The following is a 26729-nucleotide window of genomic DNA, read 5'->3' on the forward strand; positions in this document are numbered from 1 at the left end:
ACCACAAAGAGGAGAACAGTGTCCTCAGACTGTCCCCACACAGGGTGTCCGCCCACGGAGGCGCCTGTTGTCCCCCACACAGAGACACGCTGTCCCTCCCACGGGCGCCTCGGGGACACAAGGACACGTCGGGGACACAAGGACGCCTGTCCCTCCCGAGGAGCCTCACAGGCTCTTGCACCGAACGTGCACGAAGAGCGTGGCGGGGGCCAGGGCGGCCCCGTCCTTGGAGAGCAGGTGGATGTGGCGGTAGCCTGGGGACAGACGGGGCTCAGCGGGTGCCGGGGGTGTCCCCATGGGTGTCCCCATGCCCGCGGGGCAGCGGGGTGACACCCGCACCCACCTTGGCGCACGCTGGGCAGGGGCAGCGTGAACTGCCCCACGAAGTCGTTGCAGGAGGTGCTGTCGTAATCCTCCACCACGAATCGCACCAGCGCCAGCTCGGGCACCCGCACCTGGAACCGCAGCGTCTCCTCCCAGCGCGGGTTGAAACCTGCGGCAGCGGCAGGGGTGGGTGTGGCCACCGGGGCCACCCAGGGACCAGCGGGGACCAGCGGGGACCCCCCTGCACCGCCCTGCCCCGGCTGAGCTGCCGTCCTGCCCTGGGGAACGGGGACTGGGGCAGGCTGGGGGAGTGGGGGTGATGCTGGGGCCACAATGGGGTGTGCTGGGGAAAAGGGGTCATACTGGGGAATAGGGGTCATACTGGGGAAAAGGGGTCATACTGGGGAATAGGGGTCATACTGGGGAAAAGGGGTCATACTGGGGAATAGGGGTCATACTGGGGCTGTGGTGGAGTATACTGGGGACTGGGGGTCATACCGGGGCTGTGGTGGGATATACTGGGGGAAAGGGGGCCATACTGGTACTGGACTGGGCTATACTGGGAGAATAGGGGTGTACAGTGACTGGTGGAGTATACTGGGGAAATGGAATCATATTGGGACTCTGATAGGATATACTGGAGAAATTGAGTTTATATTGGAGCTGGGCTGGACCATACTGGGGGAATGGGGATAACACTGGGGCAGTGGTGGGGTATACTGGGGAAATAGGGGGTCATACTGGGGCTGTGGATACTGGGGAGAATGGGCATCACACTGGGCTTGAGCTGAGTGTTCTGGAGGCCATAAGGAAGCAGCACTGGGAAGAACTGGGACATGATGGACCTTGCCACTAGTGGGGTTCTGGCTGTGCTGGGGAGGGAACATCGTGGTGCACAGAGGGGACTGGGATGTCCTGGGCACTGGTTCAACTGGCAGTGAGTGCTGGGGTGTGAGTACCCAAGGCACTGTCCCTCACAGGGATCAGGGTGCCCCTGACATCAAGGTGCCCTGGGGTGTCCTGAGGGACCCTGGGGTCAGGGTGTCCTGGAGATCAGGTTCCTGGGGTGTCTGCAGGGATCAGGGTGCTCCAAGGGGCCCTGGAGAACAGGCTGTCCTTGGGCATTTTGGGGATTCAGGGGGTAATAGGGCTGTGAGGTACTAGGTAATTGTCCCTGGGGGTTGGGGTGCCCTGGAGCATCCCCAAGGCTGCAGGGATGTCCCTGGGGGTGCCCAGGTGCCAGCACTCACCGTTGTTGAGCTTGTGGTGGGTTTGTTGCTTGGCACAGTCGGCCGGGACCCCGTGGATCTCCACGCGCACGAAGGGATCCACGATGGAGCTGCCCTTGTCCCTGTTCAGCTTGGGCAGCTGCTGTGCTGTGATCACCTGTGGCACAGGGAGCTGGGACCAGGGCACAGGGACCACCAGGGGAACGTGGAGGTGGGGAAAGGACTGCTGCCCCAGGAGAAGGGACATGGGTGGCACTTGGCTGGGACTGGGGACACAGTGAAAAGGAGGGAGGTGGCTGATGCCACCCAGTGGCTGACACCAGCTGGGTTTGGGGACAGGATTGGTGTCCCCAGAAGGAAGCAGATGGCACCCAGCCAGGAGTGGGGATGGGGTGAAGAGCGGGGAGGTGGTTGGTACCACCCAGGAGAAGTAATATATGGCATATGGCTGGGTCCCCAGGAGAAGGGATGTGTGTGGCACTTGGCTGGGACTGGGGATGAGGTGGGGAGAAGGGAGGTGGGTGATGCCATCTCAGAGAAGGGGCATGGCGAGATTTGTGGGCACCCAAGAATAGACATGGTGGTACCCAAACAAATACAACGGACGGGTCAGTGTCCCCAGCAAAAGAGAGGTTGGTGGCACCCAGGAGAAGGAGTGTGAGTGACACCAGGCTGGACACGGGGTTGGCATCACCCTGAGGGGATAAAGGTGGCACCTGGCTGGGAGCAGGATTGGTGTCACCCGGGAAAAGAGGCAGGTGGCACCTGGCCAGGCAGCGTGTGGGGTGTGAGCAGCAGGGCCCGGGCTGGCGGGTGTGCTCACCCTGAGGTGCAGCGCCAGGCGCCGGGGGGCGTCCCCGGGGGGGCAGCGCAGGCACGGCGGCTTCAGCACGTACCCGCAGCGGCCGTTGGGCAGGAAGCGCCCCCCGTTCAGATCCATGGCCAGCCCCGGCGTCTGGAAGTTGAGCGCCACTGCGGGGACACAGGACGGGTCAGGGTGGGGACAGCCCCAGGGGCGGCTGCCGGGTCAGGGGGGCCTGGGGGTCTCACCCAGCTGGCAGCCAGCGTTCCACATCTCCTGGGGGTTGTAGTTGGCCGAGTTCATCTTGAGCCCCAGCGGGTACACGCGGCTGAGCTGGTGCGTGTTGTACCGGACCAGCGCCGGGCCTGGGGGGGACACGGCTCAGGGGGGACACTGCAGCCTCCAGGGTCCCCACAGCGGGTGAGGGACCCAGGGACACGGGCAGAGCCCACCCAGCTGGGCCTGAAATGTGAGCCAGGCCCTGACAGCAGAGCCTGGGGTTCAGACCCCAACTCTGGACCTTGACCTTGGACCCCTGACTCCAAACCTCTGACCCTGGATCCTGATCTTGACCCCACACTTTGACTCTTTGACTTTAAACCCCCGACCCTGGACCTCGACCATGGAACCCAAATCCTGACCCCAGCTCTTGACCCTGATCCCTGAACCTCAGATCCCAAACCAAAACCCCCAAGTGTATACCCTGACCCAGATCCTAATCCTTGACCCCAAACATTGACCCTGGCCCCAGACACTGATCCTGGACCCCAGACCAGATCTTAATCTCAAGCCCTGACCTCAGATTCTGACAGTGACTCCCAGCCCCTGCCCTTGACCCCACACCTCAGTCCCTGGACTCTGTCCCAGACCTTATTGCCAGCCTCAGGTCCTGAACCCAGATGCCACATCCTAAACCCTGATCCCAGACCTTGATCCTGGTTGTGTGACCCCAGCCCTGGCCTCTGGCCCAGGCCCTGCCAGCAGACCCCAGTCTCACCCATCCAGGGCAGCCTGGGTGAGGCCAGTGTGACCCTGACCACCACCCATGGAGCCACCCTAGAGACAGAGCCCAACGTTCCCAGCCCATCCTGCATCCCAGTGAGACCCACCCTGTCCCCATCCCTGTCCCATCTGCTGGCCCTCACCTGCCTCCCTGATGAGTTTCCGTGCCTTCCTCTCGCTGAAGGAAGACATGTGGCAGGGCTGGGGGTGGCGCAGGGCGTGGGCCAGCCCAGGGAAGGGCACAGCCTGGCAGTACAGCACCAGGGCTGACAGCTCTGGGGACACCTGAGCCGCGTCCTTGGCCTGTGGAGCCACCCTGCTGTCAGGGACAGCCTGGCCCCAATGGCCACTGCCAGCCCAAGGGTCTACAGCCCCCCTCCCCTGCTAGTGCTGAGTGCTGAGAGCCCCAAGCCATGGAGATCCTCAGAGCACTGGGGACCCTGGTGCAGTGGAGACCCCAAGGTGGTGCAGAACCTGAGGCAATGGAGCAGGGGCTGATGGGGAACCCAAACAGGCTGAGAACCTGAAGTCATGGAGAGCCCAAGGGAATGGACAGCCCAAGATGATGGAACACTTGAGGTGACAGAGATCCCAGAGTGACACAGATCCCAACAGGTCACCCTGGATGTGATGGAGAACTTGGGGTGACAGAGAAATTAAAGCACCAAACCCCAGAAACAGGCCACCCAGCCCAAGAGGAAGAGGGAGGCACAGCTGAGGGGTCCCCAAGCTCAGTCCCCTCTTCCAGGCAGTGACAGCCACTCACTGCCCCCACAGCACCCTCCCTGTCAGCCCTCCCAGCTCCAGCCCATGACCCACCTGCAGAGGTTTGATCTCCTGGAGAGACTGCAGCGACTGCAAGGGGAGAGAGCAGGGACAGTGCCAGCATGCCATGGTCCCCTGGCACCACCAGGATGCTCTGACCCATCAGCGCCACCAGGATGCTGGGGTCCCCCAGAACCACATCCCTGGGCAAGCCTCTTACCCTCCGGGGGCTTCTCTCCTGCACCTTCTCCTCCTCTTCATCTTCCTCCTCTTCCTCTTCCTCCTCCTCGGGGTCCAGGAGGGAGGTGACACCCCGGGGCTCCTGCCACAGCTCTGGCAGCTTCTTGCCCTTCACCAGGATCTTTTCTTTCAGCTGCTACAGGAGGCAGGTCCAAGCTCAGGGCTCGTAGGGGACACAGGGACACTTCAGGGGCACACAGGTGGCCTTACCTCTGGTGAGGGGAGATGATGAGGGTCCTGCCCCTGCAGGGGCTGTGTCAGCAGCCTGTCCCCCAGGATGGCCTTCATGTGCCGGGCCATGGTGGCCTGCTGCTCCAGCCCACAGTGGTTCTCCAGGGACAGGATGACGGGGTAGGGGGATTTCTGGGCATGGGGATGGGCAGAGCTCAGCACCTGGCACCTGGCACGGGCACCCAGCGCTGGGCACACGGCACACAGCACCCCACACCCAGCACTCAGCACCCCCCAGGGCTGCCGGCCCCCCTCACCTCGAAGGCGGAGTCGCGGATGCTCTCGATGACGTCACGGAAGAGGATTTTGGAGGTGAGCGTGTGGCCGTGGTACACGACAGGTTCCCCGTCCGAGCCCTCCCAGCAGTCCAGCTCCACACAGCGGCACCCTGCCCTCAGCGCCCTGCCACCAACCACACGGGCACCACACGTGTCCCGGGTGTGTCCCTGATGTGTCCCTGTCCCCCCCGAGCCACGGCAGCTCCGGGGGCGGGGACACACACCTGACATAGGCTTCGGTGCTGCTGCTGCCGCCGATCTGGTTGCGGGTCAGGTACGTGTTGTGGGAGGAGGAGATGAAGTAGTGGCTCAGGGGCTGGTTCATGTCCTGGTGCACCTTGGTGTGCTCCTGGTTGAAGATGTCACCGGCAGCTGACAGCAGGTACATCATGAAGCCATCCAGCATCATCAGGTCCTGCTGCTTGGCTGTGGGACATGGTGGCAGGTGTCACAGAGGGCTGGCATGCTGCTGGCACAGTGGCACCCAGGGGACCTGTAACTTCCCCCGAGTTCCCACCTCCATCCTGATGTCACTCATCCCGCTGGTGCCACATTCACTCTGGATGTGGCATGGTGACACCCACAAGGCATAGAAGTTCTCTGCCTCCACCCTGATGCCCTCTGTGCTCCAAGTGCCATGCCACCCCAGACTTGGCACTGTGGCACTCAGAGGAGGTCCCCTTTGTGTTCCATCTCTCATCTGATGTCCTTCATCCTCCTAGTGCCACATCTACCCTAAGGGTACCATTGTGACAGGGAGCTCCTTCATAAACACCACAATGTCATCCCTGTCCTCCCAGTGCTCACCCTGCACCTGCCATGGTGGGACCTGAGGAAGACAGAAGTCCCTCAGCAGTGTCACATTCACCAGAGCTGACATCACATCACCCATGAGATGTGGAAGTCCACCTGTCCATCCCCACCTTCACATCCCCTGTCCCCACAGCGTCACATCCTCCAGATACCAGCCAGGCCATGAGTGGATGGATGACACTGGGAATGGACACCAGGACAACAACAGAAACCTTGGAGGACCCCATACCCGTTTGGGGGGTGATGGCACCAGTCAGAGCCCCGTCCCTGCCCGTGCAGCGCCCACCCCGTCAGCCACCCCTCAGCCCTACCGGTCTCGTTGAGCTCATAGGTGCGGATGATGGCGCGGGCGTGGCGCAGGCTGCAGTCCTCGCCCTGATCCCGCAGGAAATCCTGCAGCTCCTCGGCCGACAGCACCCGGTCCTCGCCCGAGTAGCGCCCGAACAGCTCCTCCAGCTCCGGCCGCCGCAGCAGCCGCCGGCAGAACTCCTCCAGCTCCCGCCCCTCCAGCCGCTCGTTGCCCGAGTGGTCACACTCCTGATGGGACCAGCCCAGCCTCAGGGACTGTCCCCTCCCTGTGTGCACGGCTGCGGCCACCCCCTGCCGTGCTCTGCTGGCCCCTGGAGCTAGCAGTGTGCGTGGGATGAATTTGGGGGGCTCAGATCTGTCCCCTCTGTTCTCCCATCCAGAGCCCTCTGGCCCTCCCCTCTGGGATGGAGCAGAGCTCTGTGCCTCAGTTTCCCTAGGTGGAAAGGGACCTTGGGAGATACCCAGAGGGACAGCTCTTCACAGGGGAGAAATGTCTCACCTCGGGGACACACAGAACAGTGGCTGGGATGGCTCACCCCACCTCACCCCTCTCCCCCATGTGCTCCTGGTGGCACCCAACAGCTGGTGGCAGTGGGTGGCTTTGGTGTGAGGAGTTTGGAGGAAGGCAGAGAAGGAGCCAGCAAGGCAGGGCGGGTACCTTGAAGAGCTTGGAGGCGTAGACATCATCCATGTCGATGTTGAGCATCCTCAGCATGCTCTTCACCTCCCGGAAGGACATCTTGTTGTCCCTGTTCCTGTCTGCTCGCTGCAGGACCCCATGGATCCAGCCGCACCGAGGTAAGGAAACCACCCGGCGCCACCTGCAGCCATCCCCACCCTGTCCCCAAACCCCCAGAACCCCCCCAGAGGATACTGGTCGAGCTTTTCCATCTGGCTCATGGCCTGCAGCCTCCCCATCAGCTTGGCGAGCCCCTGCACCCAGTGGCGAGCGTCCTCCTCGCCGCGGGCGGCCAGGTCGAGGTTCTTGCGGCGGCCCTTGAAGGCGAGGGTGAAGCAGTGGCGCTCGGGGAAGGCGGCTCCGTGCTTGCGCAGCCCCTCCGACTGGCGACCCTGGCGCACGGCCTCGATGTGCGCCACCGAGACTGCGGCGACAAAAGGGGAGGGGGGGGCGATGGGCGCGTCCCTCGGCGGGTCACCCACCCGCCAGCACCCTGCAGGGCGCCCCGGCTGCTGCGGGACACCCCGGGACACGGCTGGGCTCCGGCTCAGCCCGCTAATCCCCGGCGAGACACAGCCGTGCCGCTGTCCCTGTCCCTGCGGCGGTGGCGACGGGGACAGGCAGGGGATGGAGCCGCCTGAGAGCGGTGCCAGCTCCAGGCACCCATCCCAGATGAGAGGGTGGGAAGAGACGGGTGACGCCAGGGAGGGGGACAGAGTCTGCCTGGGATGGAGACAGGACCTTGTGTGACCCACGGGGGTGGGGCAGGGTGGGGGCTCTTCCAGCACTCGTGGGGTGTACTGGGAGGCACTGGGAAGTGTTGGAGGCTCTGGGAGCCACTGCGTGAAGAGGGTTGGAGTCCAGGCTGGGGGTCCGTATTCGGGATTGGATTCGTATCTCGGGTGAGGGTCTGGATCCCAGGCTTGGGGTCTGGGTGCTGGATGGGAGTCTGGGTCATGGATTGGGGTCTGGGTGATGGGGTCGTCTGGGTCCTGGGTGGGGATCAAGGGTCCAGGTCACAGGTGGGGATCCAGGAAGGGATCTGGGTCACAGATGGAGGTCTGGGTGAGTCTGGATTGTGGAGTTCCATATCTCAGGAATGGGTCTGATTCTCACTGTGGGATTTGAGTCCTGGATTGGGGTCTGGATCCTGTGTTGGTGTCTGGAACTCAGGTGGGGTCTGGGTTCTGAGTGGGGATCCAAGTCTTGGGTGGGGGATCTGGGAACTGGGTGGTCCAAGGTGGGGCTCCAGGTGGAGCTCTGCATGCTGGGAATGGATCTGGGTCCTGGGTGAGGTCTAGGTCCTGGATTGGGGTCTGGGTCCCAGGTGGGGGTCTGAGTATGGGTATGGGTCCCTGGTGGGGGTCTAGGGGTGGAGTTGGGGCTCTGCCGGGTTCTGGCCCCCCCTGCCCCTCGTGGCAGTACAGGATGTGTCTCTGTCCCCGAGCCCCCAGGGACAGCCCGGCACTCACAGCTCCGGGGGGAGCGGGCGCGCCCGAAGCGTCCCTCGAAGCAGACGGTGACACCGTCCTCCTGCAGGCGGAACAGCCGCTCCCCGCCGCCCCCCTTGGCCTTCACCTTCCACAGCAGCGACCCCTGCAGCATCCTCTGCACATCCTCATCCTCCGTCAGCCCTGCGGGGACAGCCCTGGGCTACCGCGGGTCTGGGGGCGCCGGGGCTCTAAGGGTGAGCTGGGGGATGGGCTGGGAGCGGGGGGTTGGTGCACATCTGTGTGCACATCTGCATCCAATGGGATGGCATGGGACAAATGGGACAGGACAGACCATTGGGATGGGATGGGATGGGATGGGATGGGATGGGATGGGATGGGATGGGATGGGATGGGATGGGATGGGATGGGATGGGATGGGATGGGATGGGCCAAACACAATGGGACAGAACAGCAGCATGGCAAGGGACAGGGTGGAGAGATGGGACAGGACAGAGTGGACAGGAGAGGCTGATGGGGTGGGACATGAATGACACAATGTGACAATGCAGATGAGACAAGACGGGACAAGATGGGACAAACAGGAATGGACACAAAGGGTTGGGGCAGAATGGATTGGATGGAACAAGAGTGAGCAGGACAAACATGACAGGACAGGATGGGACAGGGCAGGCAGGGACAAGATGGGGCAGATGGAATGGGACAGAGTAGATGGGATAGGGTGGAACAAAGAGGTTGGGATGGGATGGGATGGGATGGGATGGGATGGGATGGGATGGGATGGGATGGGATGGGATGGGATGGGGATGGGATGGGACACCATAGGACAGGGCAGGATGGGATATGATGGGACAGATGGGAATGGGTTGCAAGGGGACAGGACAAGCAGGAGAGGACAGACAGGGCGAGCCACTGCCCTTGGGCCTCTTTGGAGCACATTGTGGCTGTTCAGAGGGGACAGGACACAGCAGTGACACAGCCCAGCTGCTAAATCCCAGCAAAGCTGCCTGGATCCTGCATGCAGAGTGCCAGGACAGTGCCAGCAGCAGAGCTCAGGCTGGGAACAATGACGGGCTGGACTCGGGGGAATTGTGGGCCCACGCCTCAGCCAGGACTTTTCCATCTATTCACAGAATGGTTATTTCCTCCCTTTTTTGTTTTGGCAGCCATTCCTAATGTCCCCAGAGGCCATGTCCTGCTCTGGATGGAGATTCCATTCCTGGGCTGGGTAAGGGTTGTTTTGGGGCTCCCAGGGACACCCTGAGCCAGCCATGGCCTTGGAGATACAGCCACCAGCACCTCCTGCATGGTCACATCCTGCCCAAAGTGCAGGATGGAGAACAGGTATGGACTCATGGCTGCATGAGCATAGGGATGCAGGGATCTATGGACACATGGGTACAGGTCCATGGGCACATGGAATGTCAGATCCATGGGCACAGGTGTGTGGATGCATTGTGCACATGGATGCACAGGGACACCTGCAGGCATGGATACAGAGATGCAGGGATGTGTGGATACACAGATCCACTGGTGCAAAGGCAGACAAACACACAGATGTTCAGGTGGATGCATGCACAGGTGCAGGATGCATGGATACAGGCACACAGGGATGCATGGATGGATTCCCAGTCATGTGGAGTCACAGGTGCACGTGGACGCAGGGATGCACTGATGCACAGATGCATGGAGACCTGTGCATGGGCACAGGTGCAGGGATGCACTGCTGCCAGGACACACAGACACGTGGGCAGGAGGATGCACAGACAGACAGACACACAGGGCTGGGTGCTCCAAGACATAGCCAAGGGGATGCACGGACAGACAGAGCCGGGATGCAGGGACAGGTGGACACATGGGTGTGTGGATATAGAGGTACAGGGACAGATGGATGCAAGGACACACAGACACACGGACATGGACACACGGAGCTGCAGCAGCTCCAGGCACATGGCACAGACCTGGCCCTTCCCACTGCTCCCACTCCAGACCAGCCCGGCCACTCCCTGGGACACAACTTGACCTTGCCAGGCACCCCCTGCCCCTGCCTGGACTAGTGTGTGCCCATGGGCAGCACCCCTGGGTGGGGAAACTGAGTCAGGGTGCTGGGGAGCGTCCCAGGAAGTGGGACCTGAGCCCTGGGGACAATAAACACCCTGAGCAAGGGGGCTCCTGTCACCTGTGGTGTGGCCAAACCCTAACCCCGCTGTCCCAACACCTCCGGGACAATGCACAGCTATTTTGGGGTGGCCTTGGGGACCCCTCCCATCCCGGGGGACCCTTCCCTGTGTGGGGGAACCCATAGACCTCGGGGACCCTCCCTACCACGGGGACTCTTCTGTCCCTGGGGATCCATTTCTGCCATGGGGTCTCCACTCTGCCATGGGCACCTATTCGGTTCCCCACCCATTTCGGGGACTCTCCCAGCCACGGAGATCCCTCCCGGACCCCTCTGACAGCCCTGATGGAGTTTCTGCCCGGTTCCCCCCGAACTCACCCATTTTCTTCAGGGCTCTGCCGGGCCGGCGGGAGCCACCGGCACCGTCAGACGGTGCGCGGAGCTGCTCGGCGGCGGGACGCGCCTTCCTGCCGCAGATCATGACGCGGGACCCCCGGTACCGCGGTGCCGCCGGTGCTCCCGGTGCCCCCGGGACTCCGGTGCTCTTGGTGCCCCGGGCAGTTGTGCTGCTCCCGGTGCTCCGGTGTCCCCGGTGCCCCGGGCAGTTGTGCTGCTCCCGGTGCTCCGGTGTCCCCGGTGCCCCGGGCAGTTGTGCTGCTCCCGGTGCCCCGGGTGCCCCGGGCAGTTGTGCTGCTCCCGGTGTCCCCGGCCGGTGGAACCGGGCTGGGCGGTGGCGGAGCTCGGGGCTGGGGCCGGAGCGGGGCTGGGCGGCGGGGCCCTGACCGGGGCGGCCGCGGGGAGGGAGCGGGAGGAGCCACCGCAGCCCGGAGCAGTTTAACCATTTGTGCCCGCCCGGGGTGGGACCGAGCGGGGCTGCACGGGATGGGATCGCACCGGGCTCGTTCTGCACCGGGGCTGCTTCAGCACCGGGAACGGGCCGGGGTCCCGAGTGCACCCAGCTGTTTGTTCTGTGCAGCGAGTCCCGCTCTGTGCCAAGGGACGGCCCGTCCTGTCCCGGGACAGACCCGAGCCCCCACGGCCCCCCCGGGTCCGCCTGCAGCCCAAGGGACACACTGGTCACACCAGAGAACCCACTCTGCCCGGGGGACACGGCCAGTGGGGACCCAGGGCACCCCTTTTGTCACCACACCCGGGGAACCAGTTCTGCTGTGCCAGCCCTGTCCCCAGCTCATGGGCTGGGTGGCACCAGGCGGGTGCTGGGACCTCCAGGTGACCGTCCCCACTGGTGGGACAGCCAGGAAGGGGCAGCAGCATGAGCTGGGAATTGTCAGTCCCAGACCCCCCCCCGTGTGTGTGTGTGTGTGTGTGTGCAGCCATGTACACACAGACCTCACAATCGTTTAGGGTGGGAAAGACCCCCAGGATCATCGAGTCCAGGCTGTGCCCGACCCCCACCTTGTCACCAGCCCAGAGCCTGAGTGCCAGCTCCAGCTGTTCTTGGGCACCTCCAGGGATGGGCACTCCAAACCTCCCTGGGCAGATTCTTCCAAGGCCTGAGCACCCTTTCCATGGGGAAATTCCTCCTGATGTCCAACCTGAGCCTCCCCTGGCTCACCTTGAGGCCATTCCCTCTTGCTCTGCCCCTGGTTGCCGTTTTCCCACAGCCACTGCTGAGGGTGGGTGGGACAGGAAGGGATGGGTGACTGCAGGCTTCTTCCAAAAATCCAGAGTGTGCAGGGGAACAGGGAGGCCATGCCAGGCCTGGCTGGGCTGGGGGCACCAGGAGCTGCAGCACAGGAAGAGGAGGTGACTTTCCCCAGTGGCAGGTCTGCAGGGGTGCTGCCAGCCCTGGGTGGAACAGCTGGGTGAGAGCAGGGCAGACTGGAGCAACATCTGGGCAACATCTGGGCACCTTGAGTGATACCTGAGTGTCCTGGGGTGACATCTGGACACCTAGGGCAGCATCTGGGTACCTTGAAGGATATTGGAATATACTGAGAGAACACTGGGGCATCCATGGCAACATCTGGGCATCTTGGGTGATAGCTGTGTGTCCTGAGCAACATCTGGGCACCCAGAGCAACAAATGGGCACTCCTGGAACAATCTCTGGTTATTTCAGAGAAACGTCTGTGCATGCAGGGAGACATCTGGACAGCATCTGAGCAGCCTGGGACAATATTTTAGTGCTGTAGTTCAAGACCTGGGCAACTCCTGAAACATCTGGACAGCTGGGAACACAACTGTGCAGTCCCTGGGCTGGATTTGGGAGGACAAAGCTCTTCCTGAATACTTTGGGGAAGGAGTGACACCAGAGCCACCCAAAAAATGCACTTGCAACTCCCATATCAAGGCTCTGCTCCAAGTTGTCTTCCTCCCGTCGAAACTGCATTCCCAGGAATTCAGTAACAGATGCCTCGGCGCTGTGGGATGACCAGGATAAACACCTCTGGCTGCAAAATCCGCAGCACCAACAAATCCCTGTGCGGTTCCTCCCCTCCCGCGGCGTTGCTATTTTCTCCCGCCCGCCAGCGGGTTGGAAAGGATCCCATGGAAAGCTGCAGCTCGCATTCCCGGCCGCTTATAGCACAGCACGTGTGCCGTGAATCAGCGCCCGGGATCCGGGGCTGGCTCTGCCTGTCGCTGTTCCGAGCAGGAATCCTGAGTCAGAGCTTGGAAATGGCCGCAGGTTTTAAAGGCTTTGCTACTTTTATTTAATATTTTTGTTTCTTCTTTTTCTTTAATTTTTTATTTTATTTATCTTTAATTGGCAAAAGAAGTGTTTCCCCAGGCAGTGTGGATGAGATTTAGAAGGGTTGGGATTTGGATTTTGGATTTGGAGGTGGGATTTTTGGAAAACCAGAGTGTGAGGCAGGGATGAAGCCAGCACAGGGATGGTGAAAGCTGCTCTGCTTCCACCAGGGTTGTATCCAGGTGGTCTCCACAGCACCCCAGAACTTCCCACCTCCCCAGGGCACCTTGTTCTGCCAGGTCACACATGTCCCCACGTCCCCACAGCTCCCTGCCTTCAAGGAAAGCCCCTGGAGCAGAGGGGGAGGGAGCTTCACCTTGGGGGGCTCGGAGACCCCAAATTCTGCCCCTTCCTTACTATCATAATTAATTATGTTAGATAATAATTAACAGTGGATAAAAGTATACAGTGAATAAAAAACAGTGGATGAAGTTGGATAATAATTAACAACTGCTCTGCCTGACCCAGCTGTCCCCTGTGCAATGGGACCCTGCTCCTGCCCCAGTGCCATGACACTGTCCCAGTGCCATATTCCAGATTCCCAGTGACACTATCCCAGTGCCATATTCCAGATCTCCAGTGCAGTGTCCCAGTGCCACATTCCAGATCCCCAGTGACACTGTCCCAGTGCCATATTCCAGACCCCCAGTGACACTGTCCCAGTGCCATATTCCAGATTCCCAGGGCACTGTCCCAGTGCCAACATTCCAGATCCCCAGGGTACTGTCCCAGTGCCATATTCCAGATCCCCAGTGCAGTGTCCCAGTGCCATATTCCAGACCCCCAGTGACACTGTCCCAGTGCCATATTCCAGATTCCCAGGGCAGTGTCCCAGTGCCATATTCCAGATCCCCAGTGACACTGTCCCAGTGCCATATTCCAGATCCCCTGTGCAGTGTCCCAGTGCCATATTCCAGATCCCCAGGGTACTGTCCCAGTGCCATATTCCAGATTCCCAGGGCACTGTCCCAGTGCCACATTCCAGATCCCCAGTGACACTGTCCCAGTGCCAACATTCCAGATCCCCAGGGTACTGTCCCAGTGCCATATTCCAGACCCCCAGTGACACTGTCCCAGTGCCATATTCCAGATGCCCAGTGCAGTGTCCCAGTGCCATATTCCAGATCCCCAGTGACACTGTCCCAGTGCCTTATTCCAGATTCCCAGGGCACTGTCCCAGTGCCATATTCCAGATCCCCAGTGACACTGTCCCAGTGCCATATTCCAGATCCCCAGGGCAGTGTCCCAGTGCCATATTCCAGATCCCCAGTGACACTGTCCCAGTGCCATATTCCAGATCCCCAGGGCAGTGTCCCAGTGCAGTATCCAACTCTCCCAGTGCAGTGTCCCAGTCTCCTGGTCCATTCCCCTGGGACCTTTGGTATGTGGCTCCATTGCATTGTCCCCATGCCTGGTTCATTGTCCTGGTGTCACAGTGCATGGCCCCAGTATCTCCATGTGTGACCCCAGAATCCTGGATGATTATCACACAATCCCAGAACGGTTTGGGTTGGAAAGAGCCCTAAAGCCCATCCAGTGCCACCCCTGCCATGGACAGGGACACCTTCCACTGTCCCAGGCTGCTCGAAACCCCAATTTCCACCTGACCTTAGACACTTCCAGGGATCCAGGGGCACGCTGTGCCAGTGTCCCAGAGCATCCCTGTGCTCTGGCACTTCTTTCCTGCCTTGTCCTGCTGCACAGCCCAGGTGAGCTGCCACTCTAAACACAGTCCCTGTGCCTGGGGCAGTGTCACAGAGCTCTGTCCTCTTACACTGCCCTGGTGCATCAGAGAACTGTCCCAAAGCACTGTCCTGGGCTGTGTCCCAGTGCTCCACAGCCAGGCTCTGGGGCAGGGCTGGCTGCTGGAGCATCAGCACATCCTGGGGGTGTTGTTAGACAGTGTCTCACTGTCCTGATGGGCTGTCTGGGTGCTCCTATCCCAGTGTACAGTTTCTCTGTCCCCATGTCCTGTTTCACTGCCCTGTGCACTGTCCCTGTCTGTCTCACATTGTCCCACTGTCCCTGTGCACTCTCATTGTCCTGGCTCACTATCCCTGTGCACTGTCCCACTGTCCCTCTGTCCTGTCCTGCTGTCCCTGTCCTGGTCCAACTGTCCCTGCCCCATTATCCCTGTCCCATTGTCCCTGTCCTTGTCCCTCTGTCCCTATCTGTGTCCCTGTCCCTGTCCCCCTCACCCTGTCCCTGTCCCGCTGTGCCTCTCCCACACTCCCTGTCCCTGTTCACCTGTCCCTGTCCCATTGTCCCACTGTCTCTATCCAGCTGTCCCTGTCCCTTTGTCCCTATCCCTCTTTCCCTGTCCCTTTGTCCCTGTCCCTCTGTCCCTGGCCCTGTCCCGCTGGCCCTGTCCCTGTCGCTTTCCCTGCCCCTGTCCCTCTGTCCCTGTTCCTGTCCCTGTCCCTGTCCCTGTCGCTGTCCCTGTCCCTGTCCCTATCCCTGTCCCTGTCCCTGTACCTGTCCCTGTCGCTGTCCCTGTCCCTGTCCCTGTCCCTATCCCTCTGTCGCTGTCCCTGTCCCTGTCGCTGTCCCTATCCCTGTCCCTGTCCCTGTCGCTGTCCCTGTCCCTCTGTCGCTGTCCCTGTCCCTGTCGCTGTCCCTGTCCCTATCCCTCTGACCCTGTCCCTGTCCCTGTCGCTGTCCCTGTCCCTGTCCCTGTCCCTGTCCCTGTCGCTGTCCCTGTCCCTATCCCTCTGACCCTGTCCCTGTCCCTGTCGCTGTCCCTATCCCTGTCCCTGTCCCTGTCCCTGTCCCTGTCGCTGTCCCTGTCCCTATCCCTCTGACCCTGTCCCTGTCCCTGTCGCTGTCCCTATCCCTGTCCCTGTCCCTGTCGCTGTCCCTGTCCCTGTCCCTGTCCCTGTCGCTGTCCCTGTCCCTATCCCTCTGACCCTGTCCCTGTCCCTGTCGCTGTCCCTGTCCCTGTCGCTGTCCCTGTCCCTCTGTCGCTGTCCCTATCCCTGACCCTGTCCCTGTCGCTGTCGCTGTCCCTGTCCCTGTCCCTGTCCCTGTCCCTGTCCCTCTGTCGCTGTCCCTGTCCCTGTCACTGTCCCTGTCGCTGTCCCTGTCCCTCTGACCCTGTCCCTGTCCCTGTCACTGTCCCTGTCGCTGTCCCTGTCCCTCTGACCCTGTCCCTGTCGCTGTCCCTGTCCCTGTCGCTGTCCCTGTCCCTGTCCCTCTGTCGCTGTCCCTGTCGCTGTCCCTGTCCCTGTCCCTGTCCCTGTCCCTGTCGCTGTCCCTGTCCCTCTGTCGCTGTCCCTGTCCCTGTCCCTGTCCCTCTGTCCCTGTCCCTGTCCCTGTCCCTGTCCCTGTCGCTGTCCCTGTCCCTGTCGCTGTCCCTGTCGCTGTCCCTGTCCCTCTGTCGCTGTCCCTGTCGCTGTCCCTGTCGCTGTCCCTGTCGCTGTCCCTGTCCCTGTCCCTGTCCCTGTCCCTGTCCCTGTCCCTGTCGCTGTCTCTGTCTCTGTCGCCGTCGCTGTCGCTGTCGCTGTCGCTGTCCCTGTCCCTCTGTCGCTGTCCCTGTCCCTGTCCCTGTCGCTGTCCCTGTCGCTGTCCCTGTCCCTCTGTCGCTGTCCCTATCGCTGTTCCCAGCGCTGCAGTCCCCCCCGTTCCCGCCAGGCGGCGCTCCCCGCCCCTCTCGCCCGCTCGGCACGGTCAGACCGGCAGGGGGCGCGCGCGCCGCGCTCAGCTCGGGGAGCGCAGGGGAGGGAGGGGCGCGTTCCTCGAGCCGTGCGCTGATTGGGCGCGGAGCGGAGGGGCCCGATGGAAGCCGCACCCTGATTGGGCACGGCGCGGAGGATCCGATGGAAGCTGAGCGCTGATTGGCCCCGCGCTGTCCCCGCACGGAGAGGGTCCCGCGCCGGTTTCGGGGCCGGGGTTGGTGCGGGGCCGGTGCGGGGCCGGTCCCGCCATGGAGGAGCCGAGCTGCGGGGCGCAGTTCCGCGCCGCCGTGCAGGTGATCCAGGGGCTGCCGCGGAGCGGTGAGTACGGGCCGGGGCCGGGAGCGGGGCCGGGCAGCCGCGGCGCCGGCGGCTCCGCTGACCGTGTCCCGCAGGTGCGTACCGACCCTCCTACGAGGAGATGCTGCGCTTCTACAGCTACTACAAGCAGGCGACGGCGGGGTGCTGCCAGGGCCCGCGGCCCGGCTTCTGGGACCCCATCGGCCGCTACAAGTGGTAAGTGAGAGCGGGGGTCCCGTTCCGCTCGTTCGGGCTCGGCTCCGGTTCCCCGGCCCCGCTCACCCGCCGGCCCCGCAGGGACGCCTGGCACAGCCTGGGCAGGATGTCCAAGGAGGAGGCGATGGCCGCGTACGTGGCGGAGATGAAGAAGGTGGCCCAGAAGGTAACGGGGCGGGCGGCGGGGCCGGGCCGGGCGCCGCGCCGTGCCCGTGTCCAGCCGCGGCCCTCCGCAGGTCATCGACACCGTGCCCATGGACGAGAGCACCGAGGAGATGTTCCGCTACTTCGAGCCGCTCTACGAGGTGATCCACGACATGCCGCGGCCCCCCGAGTCCTTCTTCAGGCGGAGAGGGGGTGAGTTGTGTCCGCCGTGCCCGGCGCATCCTGCCCTCGCATCCCGCCCCGGCTCCGCTGCGCCCCAGGGCACGGGATGGACACTCCGCATCCCACCGACCCTGCCGGGCTGCCCAGGGCGCTTGGGGCAGCCCGCTGTCCCTCTGTGTGGCACAGGTGTCCCTTTGTGTGACACGTTCTGGGCTTTCTCTCCGCAAAACTTTGTGGCGAGTGTTTGAGATTTGGCCCCGTGTGCCCTTGGCCGCAGTCCGTGTGTGCAGGGGGGCAGGGATCAGCTCCCGGCGGGGCTGTGCTTCCCCTTGGCTCCGGCTCGGCTGCTGTAAACATCTGCACAGGCCGGCCAGCTCCCGCCTGGAGGGGATGTGGAGAAACAGGGCTTGAGAAATGGGATTATTTGGACCGGTTTGTGCTAAGGGGAATCCTTCCCAGCCCTTCCCCTGCCTCTGGCTGCCGCCTGGTGCCGGGAGGGGGCTGGGCTGTCCTGGGTGTGTCTGCCTGGGGGTCACAGAGGCACCACCAGCGATCGGCTCAGCAGCGCAGGAGCCTCCGGGGCTGGTTCACAGCGGGTGTGTGTGTGACCTGTGTGGTTTGGGAGAGCCCTGGCCAGCAGACTCATCCTGAAGCATCTGTCCTGTGCCTGTCACCCCCTGCTTCCTGCAGGGACGCCAAATCCTGGTGTCTGTAAGGCTTGGCCCCAGGGCAGCTGCTCCTTCCTGTGGTACCCAGGTGCTTTGTTCTCCATTTTGATGCTGAAAACTTTTAAAAGGCAGACTTAGTTTTTCTCTGAAGTTTAAAAGTTGTGTCTAAACTGGTCATAATCCTCTTGGGAGTGTCACTTACAGGTGACACTGTCACATAAATCTAAACCTGGTGGCACCTGTAGGATAAAGGAGCCCAAGGTGGCTGGAGCTGACTGAGGTGCAAAGCACTGAGCTGCTGAAGGTGTTGAGTCATTTGTGTTAAAGGTTCCCAAACCTGCATTCAGACATTGCAATTGCTGCTTTGGTTGCTCTTAACCAGAGCAGAAAGTGGATTTCAGAGTGTGGAGCGTGGCAGGTGCCTCTGGTGGCTTTTGGGCACAGAGCTGGGAGTCTGGGCAGCTTTGGTTTTGTTTATTTACAAAGACAACACATAATCAAGTGTCTGTGTCCCTACAGGTTTGCACTTTCACCAGAGCCTGGCTGGTCTGTGCTGGTGTTGTGTGAGGTGCTGCTGCAGCCACCACTCTGTGGGTCACAGCACACCCTGACCAGGATTTGGGAATGGGGAGGATCCCAGACAGGGCAGCCCTGGCACTGCCCCTGTGTGGGGTGCAGCCTTGTCCCCCCAGGGGTGTCCTGGGATGCTGAAGGCAGGCTGGGCACAGCAGAGAGGTGCAGGCAAGGAGCAGCAGGGCAGCATTGCCACACACCTGCCTGCTCAGGAGCAGGGAGCAAAGTCCCTGGAAATCTGGCTGGGATTAACCCTGTGGGCTCCATGGGGTGCTGGGGTGCTGGGGAGGCTGGGGTCAGAGCTGCTCAGGGTGCTGCTGCCCACACACAAGGCTCTTCTTGCTTTGGGCTGTTTGTTACCATGGCTGTGCCGTGGGCCCTGGGCACTGCCAGGGGACAGGACTGTCACTGTCACTCACCAGTGCTGATCCCCCTGCTGCCATAGGGGCTCGGGGACAGGGACACCCCAACCACCCCTGGGTGAGCAAGGTGGCCTGCACAGGGTAAACCCACATGAGTTCACATGAATTCCAGGGCAGTCAGCAAACAAAGCTGGCTCCTCTCCTTCCTTGCCAGCTGCTGGCACCTCCAGAGGCTGCTGGTCCCTGGCTGGTCCCTGGCTGGTCCCTGGCATCCGTGTGTCCCCCAGCTGTGCTGGCAGGGCAGCCCAGGCACAGGGAGCCAGCACTGCAAGGGCAGCACAGCTCTGACCCCACAGAATGACCCTGCTCTGCCTCTCCCCTCCGTGCAGAGAGCCAGGGGAGGCCAGATGGCCCCAGCCAGGATGTGCCAGCCAGCAGCCCAGCTCTGGAGAGCCCCAGAGACAGCGTGCCTGGGGAGCAGCAGGACGGGCAGCACGGGCCAGGTTGGTGTCCCTGGTGTGGCCAGCACCTGGCAGAGACCCTGTGGAACAGCCACTGGGGCTGGGGCTCCTTCCACCCACAGAACTGTTGGCTCCAGGCACCTCTGCCCAGCCCTGCTGGTGCTCCAGGCCCTGCTCATGTCACACTGGGCTGTTTGTGGCTCCAGCTCTCACTGGGGTGACCCTGGACACGTGGGGCTGGCTGTGCCTCACTCCTGCCTGTGCAAAGGGGCCTGACTCTGCTGAACTGCAGGGACAAGGGGAGGCTGTTGCCCCATGGACTGGGAAAATATCACCCTGGAAGGTCTGTGATAAATGAGAGGATGTTCTCTCTCAGCCCAAGCCACATTTGCTGCTTCCTTGGCATTGGGATTCACAGTGCCAAGCCCTGACCCTCCCTGGGGATGCCTCAGCTCTGGCTTTTCTCTCACAGCCCCTGTTGCAGGTCCCACCCTGTGCCTCCCTCGAGGGGCCCCTGGCTGTGCCCTGGGGTGGGCAGGGTGCTGCAGAAGGTTCCTCCTCCCACTGTGGCTCTAGACTTCCCCCAGGAGCAAATATGGTCACAGAGTGAGTGCCAGTGTCCCAGCCAAGCCAGCCTCCAGTGCTGGGGCTGGCAGTGCCCAGGGAGCTGGGCAGTTTCCCTGCCTGTGCCACTGCTCCCCAGGGCTGTGGGGATTGTGCCAATGGGACACCATGGGCAGCTGAAGGGTCCTTGGATTCATGGCCATGATCTGGGCCATGTTAACAGAGCTGCTTCTGCCCCCACAGTGCCTCAGTTTCCCTCTCCTGCCTCGCCCTGGGCACATCCCTTGCTTCACCCTCCAGACACAGCTGGGCACCCCTGCCCTGCCCAGGGCTCAGCCCTGTGCTTCCCTTCCAGGAGCTGGGCTGGCTCCTGCCCCCCAGGTGCCTGAGGGGAGCCAGGTGACGAGTGACACTGAGGGAGACACATTCTGTGACACCCTGGAGCAGATGGAGCCTGAGAAGGTAACAGAGGAAATGCTGGAGGCTTTGCCATCCCTGCACCACCAGCCTGGAGCCTCACAAACCTGCAGGGACACCCTCCTGCACATCTCTGCTTTGTGTCACTCCTGCAGCTGGTCCCTGTCACAGGGGGGATACTGGGGAGCCTCCCCAGTCCCCCCATTGCTGTGATGCAGCTCTGATGGGGCACTGGGGGCTGTTGGGGCTGGGCAGGACCAGCAGTTCTGCATGGGTGTCACCACCTGGATTGCTCCCCTGCCACTTCAGCCTGCTGCCACTTGCCACATTTGGCACTTGAGGTGCCATGGTGAGGCCTGGCAGATCTGGTGGAATGAGGGAGGAAGCTCCCCCTCTTTTTCCATCTCAAGTCTGGGCACCTCACTCCCCTCAGGTGTCACCTCCCAAGCCAGGTGCTGGCTGCTGTTACCCCTGGGATTCAACTTCAGTCAGTCCCATGCACCCTCCACCCCCCAAAATGCCACCACAAGGCAGAGAAGGACTGCACTGCTGCCCTGGCACCCCCTCCCTGCCCTGGGGAGGGGAGCAGGAGTCTCAGTGCCCTTCTCTCCCATCTCACAGGCTGGGCAGGGACAGGGGCTCACCCCAAATGGGGCCCAGGCTGGCGCTGAGCCCCCAGTGCCCCCCAGTGCTGGGCAGGGCGAAGGCAGAAGAGCCAAGGGGAGCAGCAGCACCGACCTCACAGCCCTGGGCTCCGAGAGAGGTGGGTGCACAGCCCGTCCCTGTGCCCTTTCTGCTTCTGCCCCACCTCCTGGGCTGGGCTGGGGGCTGCCACCCCCGGGGGAGTTTGGCTCCAGCACCCCACATCATTAGTAGCTGAAGGAAGTTATTGGTGTCCTGCCTCTGCACCCCTTGGTCCCCAGGCAGTTCAGTGGCCTTACTCCTGCAGGACACAGCCCTTCCTTTGCCCATTTCTTGCAGTGGTACAAATTTGCCTAAATTTGGAGAATGCTCTGCTGGCCCTCCAGCAGCCAAGCAGGGAATGCTGCTGGTCTCTGGCTCCCTGTGCCCAGCTGCTGCTCCTGGTCCAAGCCCATCAGCGGTGCCTTTGGATGTGGGTGGTGCCAGGGCTGAGCTCTGCCCAGGAGGGCAGGGGGTGAAGCTGGGCCTTGGGGACAGCAATGCCACCCACCACTGCTGCTGGGGACCACCAGGCCTCCAGCTGTGCCACTGCAGGAGGAGCCTCCTGCCACCCTCTGTGCTGTCCCCAGACGTACTGGGCTGCCCTGAGGTGGCATTGCCACCCTCATCCATGGGACTGATGCCATTGCCTCACCTGGGCACAGCCCACGTGTCTCACCCTTTCCCCTGTTCCTGTTCCTTCCAGGCTGCCTGACCTTGGCAGTGAACTTGTCCTGAGGCCAATCAGGCCGGGCTGGGCTGTCCCCAAGGGCTGGCAGTGAGTCCCTGCCTGTGTCCCTCTCACAGCCTGCATTGCCCAGGTGTTTCTGGGCTGGCTGGGGCCTTTGCTGGGCCCGGGGTAGGGCAGGGAGGAGTTGCCCAGGCCCTGGGTGTCCTGCCCAGTGGTGGCACCTTCACCAGGTGTCACAAGGTGACCCACACACAGCACAGCACCCACCCCATTGGTGGGCTGGCCACCCACTGCCACCACCACGGCACCCGAGGGACACGGTGGCGCTGGGGACAAGCTGGGTGCAGCAGGGGCTGCTGGGCTGGGCAGGGAGCAGCTGTGGTGCCCTGTGGGAGTCACTGCTGGCGGTGGGTGACACGGGATGGGCAGTGCCAGCCCAGGCTCCTGCAGCGGCGCTCAGCCTGCCGGCCCGTGTGTGCCGTGCCCGTCCCGCAGGTGTCCGGCTGGCAGGGGGGGCCCCGGCGCTGGCGGCCGAGCTGGAGGCGCAGGTGGCCGGCACGGTGCGGGCGCTGCAGGAGGAGCTGCGGCGGGTGCGGGAGCGGCTCAGCCGGCTGGAGACGCTCGGCGCTGCCCAGGTACGGCCGGGGCGGGGACAGCAGCGCCCAGCTCGGGCCCTGCCACAGGGATGGACAGGTGGGGGCTCCCCACGGTGCTGCTGCCGCCCGGACCCCGCCCGCAGTGCGGGCAGGAGCTGCTGCCCCTCCTGCCACTGCCTCCCTCATTCCCACTGCCCCCCTCATCTCACCGCCCCCCTCATCCCTGCTCTCCTCGTTCCCTCTGCCCCCCTCATTCCTGCTGCCCCTGGGGTTCTGGCCCAGCTGCACTATCTGGATCTCTCACCATCCCCAGGCCATTCCCTCCCTCTCACAAGGGCACAGGGGCTGGAAGGGGGATGCCAGCCCCACCTGCACCCCAAATCCTCTCCTGTCTTGCAGAAGGATGCGGCTGGGACAGACCAGGGCCCGGCACTTGCTCCACAGGTGAGTTGGGGGTGGAGGAGGTGCTGTGGGGCTGCCCTGCTGTCCCCCTGCCCGCCCAACAGCCCACCGGGGCCCGGGGACACAGCTGGGGGCGGTCAGAGGTCAGGGCTGGGGAGCAGGTGACATCCGCGGGGACATGGCGGTGTGAGGCACGATCTCCAGAGGAGGAGGGGAGTGACCGGGACCACCGAGCAGTGGCAGTGGCTCCTTTCAGCAGAGGGCTGAGGGGATGTTCGGTGACACCGGTGACACCTCTGTCCCCTGGCCAGGCGATGTCTCCGTGGCACCTGACCGTGTCCCCGCGAACGCTGCTCTTCCTGGCCACCTGGCCCTTCGTCACCCAGTGGCTGCTGCGCCACTGGCAGGGCAGGAAGAGGTGACCACGCCGTCCCCGCTGCCACCGCCACCCCTCCTTCCCCATCCCGCTTCGCACGAGCCGGGGAAGCGCCACGGAGCCACGCGGGCATCGCCTCAGCAGCCACGGGGCTGTGCGGGCCGGGGGCACCCCCGGGCACCGGCACCGACACTCAGGGCGGCACCGGCACCGGCACCGGGAGCGGGGCTGGCATCGCCCCGCACGCAGCCCGGGCAGCCACCCCGCCAACGCCACACACAGACGGACCGGGACCAGCCACGGGCCCGGCCCCGGCCCCCGGGGCGCTGGGACAGCACCGAACCTGCCTCAATTAAAGTTGCCTTTTCGGTTGAGCCCCGCTGCCTGTGCCCTGCGGGGGGAGGGGGCCGCAGCGAAGCGCTCCGGCCTGGCCACTGTCCCCACCCGTCACCCCCTGTCCCCGCCTGGTCACCTGCCGTGGCTGCCATGGCCCCCGTGCGGGCACTCTGTCCCCCCGCCTGGCTCCGTGCCCACCCTCCCCTGTGCCACCGGGCCCTCTCCGGACCCCGCGGGGGGACCCCCGGCCCCTCGCTGGTGCCACCCCGGGGTCGCCGGCGGCCCTGTCCCGGTGTGGGGGCTGGGCCGGGCAGGTTCCCCCGCTGGTGGCACAGACCCCCCCGTTCAGCGGGCTGTGCCCCGCCCGCCCCTGAGGCTCTGGGCGTGGGGCCCACGGGGGCCCCCCTGTCCTGTTCCCCCCTCAGACACGGAGCCCCTCATCACCCCCAGAGCCGCCCCCCAGCCCGTCCATGGCTCCCCCAGCTACGTGTCCCCATGTGTGTCTCCGTGTCGTGTGTCCCTCAGCGGGGCCCCCCGAACCCCTCCAGCCCCCCCAATGCCGCGGGGCCCCCCCGTCCCCGAAAGTGGGGCCCGAGGGGGACATCACCACCGCGGGTGGGGGGCAGGACCAGGAATGGGACCAGTACTGGGACCACACAAGGGCCGGGGCCTCCCCATTCCCATCCCCCTTCCTCCTCCCCCCGCACCCCCCGGGCTTCGGGAGCGCAGCTCCGCACCGCCCCTGAAAAAAGGCACGCGGCGCCTTTAAGAAAGGACTTCTTTCCGCTTCGGTTTGTTTACATCTCCCTCCGCCAACTGCAGCACCTCCGCATTCGCACGGCGCCGGGATCCTTCCGCCCGCCCCCCTTTCCCCCGGGCCGGCGCGATCCCGGAGCTCCTCCCGGCCACTCCTGGCCCGGCCCGGCCCGGCTCGGCAGTGTAAAACCCCCCCGGTCCCGGGGCCGCAGCACCGCCGGCGGTGCCTCCGCCGCGCGGGGACTCTTTTTGGACCGTGCCACAACCCCGCCGCGGGGGGGGGGCGCGTGCGCTGCCCTCGGCGCGGGCCTGAAGGTCGCGGGGCGCGCGCGGCCCCGCGTACGGCGACTCCCCCGCCGCGTGGTACAGCTCGGTCCCGCCCTCGCCCCCTCGCGATTGGTGGCGCCGGCAACGACTGACGCCCGTCCCGACCAATGGCGGCTGGTTCGTGCAACGGCCAGGGGCGTGTCCCGCCGGGCGGGCCCGCCTCCCGCGCCCGCCGATTGGTCTCGAGGCGGCACCGCCCGCGCGCGCGGGGCCGTGGCGGCAGCGCGGGGCGCGCGGGGGGGGCGGGGCCCGACGCGCGGCGGGGCGGGGCGCACAGGGCGCCTGCGCGGGGAGGGGCGGGGCGCGCGCGGGTATAAAGGGGACGGCGGCGGCCGAGGAGAGGCAGTCGGGAGCGGGCGGCGGCGGGCGCGGGCTGGGGCGTTGGGAGGGATTGCGGCGGGAGCGGCGGCGGCGGCGCGTGCAGTGCGCGCGGGGAGGCGGGCCCGGCGGCGTTAAACCTCCCCCGGGCCATGTCTCGGTCGGCCTGAGCGGGGCCGGCCCCATGCGGCGCCGGTAGCGCCCGTCAGCGAGCGTAGCCGAGCGCAGCGCTATGGCCGACGCGGCGCCCGCTGAACCGGGGCCGGAGCCCCAGTGCGAACCGGAGCTTCGCTCCGAGCCCGAGGCGCGGCCGGAGCCTCAGTCTGCGCCCGAGCAGCAGGCTGAGCCCGAGCCGCAGCCCGAGCGCGGAGAGGCGCCGGCGGAGGACGGCGATGCCGGGCGGCTGCCGCCCCCCGGGGCGGAGGCGGCGGCGGCGGGCGGCGCCGAGGGGCGGCCGCCGGCGGGTGGAGCGGGGCGTCCCGGCCTGGGCCCGCGGTACCGGGCCGTGGGACGCACCGAGGAGTGGCCGATGAAGAAGAAGCACCGTCGGCGGCCGTCGAAGAAGAAGCGGCGTTGGAAGCCGTACTCGAAGCTGAGCTGGGAGGAGAAGCAGCAGTTCGACGAGCGGCAGAGCCTCCGCGCCTCCCGGCTGCGGGCGGAGATGTTCGCCAAGGGGCAGCCGGTGGCTCCCTACAACACCACGCAGTTCCTCATGGAGGACCATGACCAGGAGGAGCCCGACCTGAAAACCGGGCTGTACCCGCGGCGAGCGGCCGCCAAGTCGGACGACACGAGCGAGGAGGATTTCCTGGACGACGCGGCGGATGAGGACGGGGGCAGCGACGGGATGGGGGGGGACGGCAGCGAGTTTCTGCAGAGGGACTTCTCGGAGACGTACGAGCGGTACCATGTGGAGAGCCTGCAGAACATGAGCAAGCAGGAGCTGGTGAAGGAGTACCTGGAGCTGGAGAAGTGCCTCTCGCGCATGGAGGAGGAGAACAACCGGCTGAGGATGGAGAGCAAAAAAGCCGGGGGGGAGGCGGCGGACCCGGCGCGGGTGCAGGCGCTGGAGCGGGAGGTGGACAGGCTGCGAGCCGAGAACCTGCGGCTGCTGCGGGAGCAGGAGCTGCCCCGGCAGGAAAAGGGCCCCTGCAAGCCGGGGGAGTGACACTGGACAGGGGGGCGAGGGGGGGTTTTTACAGTGCTGGGTGGAACATTCGGTCCTTGTACAGAGTCGCTGCGGACCCTTTTTACGGGCTAAACTGCAGCTGGAGGGGCCGAGGGCTCCCCCTTTTTTAGGTGGCTGTGACGGGGCGAGGGGGGGGTTGATGTATTGGTGATATCTGGTTTATGGTTTTATTTTTTTTTTTTTTTTGTGTCTAAACCAAAAAAAAGAAAAAAAAAGAAAAAAATACCCAGGAAAGCTGTAAATTGGCCAAAACTGATTATAAAAATATAGAGATCTAATAAATTTAATTACTTGTAACTGTAATAGTTTTGGTGTGATTTCTCCAAAATAATCAGGATGGCATTCCACCAGGGAACACATCCTGGATTATTTTGATCGTGTTATAACTGTTGTTCGATTAAACTTAGTTGTAATTCCCCGTTTAACCCATTTGTTATTATTTTTTCCCCTTTGTTTTCAATTTTAATTGTGCTTAATGAGCTGAAATAGTTAAAAGTACCTGGAGAGGGGGTAAAAGGGTGTATGATAGACACAGAAGGGACCT

General features: G+C 63.5%; 3 protein-coding genes across 5 annotated transcripts; 2 read left to right on the plus strand and 1 right to left on the minus strand.

Annotated features, from left to right (window-relative positions):
* Positions 1-124: 124 nt before the first annotated feature.
* On the minus strand, positions 125-11085 carry PLCD3 (phospholipase C delta 3). Of its 3 annotated transcripts, XM_079327784.1 has the most exons (16): positions 10621-11044; positions 8145-8306; positions 6868-7096; positions 6652-6814; positions 5996-6221; positions 5096-5297; positions 4851-4995; positions 4573-4725; positions 4343-4498; positions 4177-4212; positions 3501-3660; positions 2604-2720; positions 2377-2525; positions 1575-1710; positions 344-493; positions 125-254 (listed from the first exon to the last, which is right to left on the minus strand). In XM_079327784.1, exons 1-16 carry the CDS (start codon positions 10721-10723, stop codon positions 166-168), a joined length of 2376 nt encoding a protein of 791 aa, XP_079183910.1. In that variant the 5' UTR covers positions 10724-11044; the 3' UTR covers positions 125-165. The 3 variants fall into 3 exon arrangements, with proteins under 3 accessions (XP_079183910.1, XP_079183909.1, XP_079183908.1); XM_079327783.1 differs by having other exon boundaries at positions 4343-4495; positions 6652-6989; positions 10621-11085; XM_079327782.1 differs by having other exon boundaries at positions 6652-6989; positions 10621-11055.
* A 5666-nt stretch (positions 11086-16751) lies between these two features.
* Positions 16752-23631, plus strand: ACBD4 (acyl-CoA binding domain containing 4). Its single transcript, XM_079327789.1, is given in 10 exon segments — positions 16752-17009; positions 17012-17141; positions 17223-17307; positions 17378-17498; positions 19461-19574; positions 20452-20558; positions 21135-21276; positions 22381-22520; positions 22881-22925; positions 23195-23631. Coding segments are annotated over 10 exon segments (1128 nt in total). The 5' UTR covers positions 16752-16876; the 3' UTR covers positions 23306-23631.
* Positions 23632-25021: 1390 nt separating this feature from the next.
* HEXIM1 (HEXIM P-TEFb complex subunit 1) lies at positions 25022-26488 on the plus strand. Its single transcript, XM_079327793.1, has one exon. It carries the CDS (start codon positions 25229-25231, stop codon positions 26162-26164), a length of 936 nt encoding a protein of 311 aa, XP_079183919.1. The 5' UTR covers positions 25022-25228; the 3' UTR covers positions 26165-26488.
* The last annotated feature ends 241 nt before the right edge of the window (positions 26489-26729 follow it).

The sequence above is a fragment of the Erithacus rubecula genome (genome assembly GCF_903797595.1).
Source record: "Erithacus rubecula genome assembly, chromosome: 27".
NCBI classification, from domain to species: domain Eukaryota; kingdom Metazoa; phylum Chordata; class Aves; order Passeriformes; family Muscicapidae; genus Erithacus; species Erithacus rubecula.

Coding starts and splice junctions, on each gene's coding strand:
- PLCD3 (XM_079327784.1), bottom strand. CDS start 10,723: ATGATCTGCGGCAGGAAGGCGCGTCCCGCCGCCGAGCAGCTCCGCGCA. Junction 3,661..4,176: donor AGGAGATCAAACCTCTGCAG/GTGGGTCATGGG, acceptor GTGGCTCCACAG/GCCAAGGACGCGGCTCAGGT. Junction 494..1,574: donor CCACCACAAGCTCAACAACG/GTGAGTGCTGGC, acceptor CCGCTGCCGCAG/GTTTCAACCCGCGCTGGGAG.
- HEXIM1 (XM_079327793.1), top strand. CDS start 25,229: ATGGCCGACGCGGCGCCCGCTGAACCGGGGCCGGAGCCCCAGTGCGAA.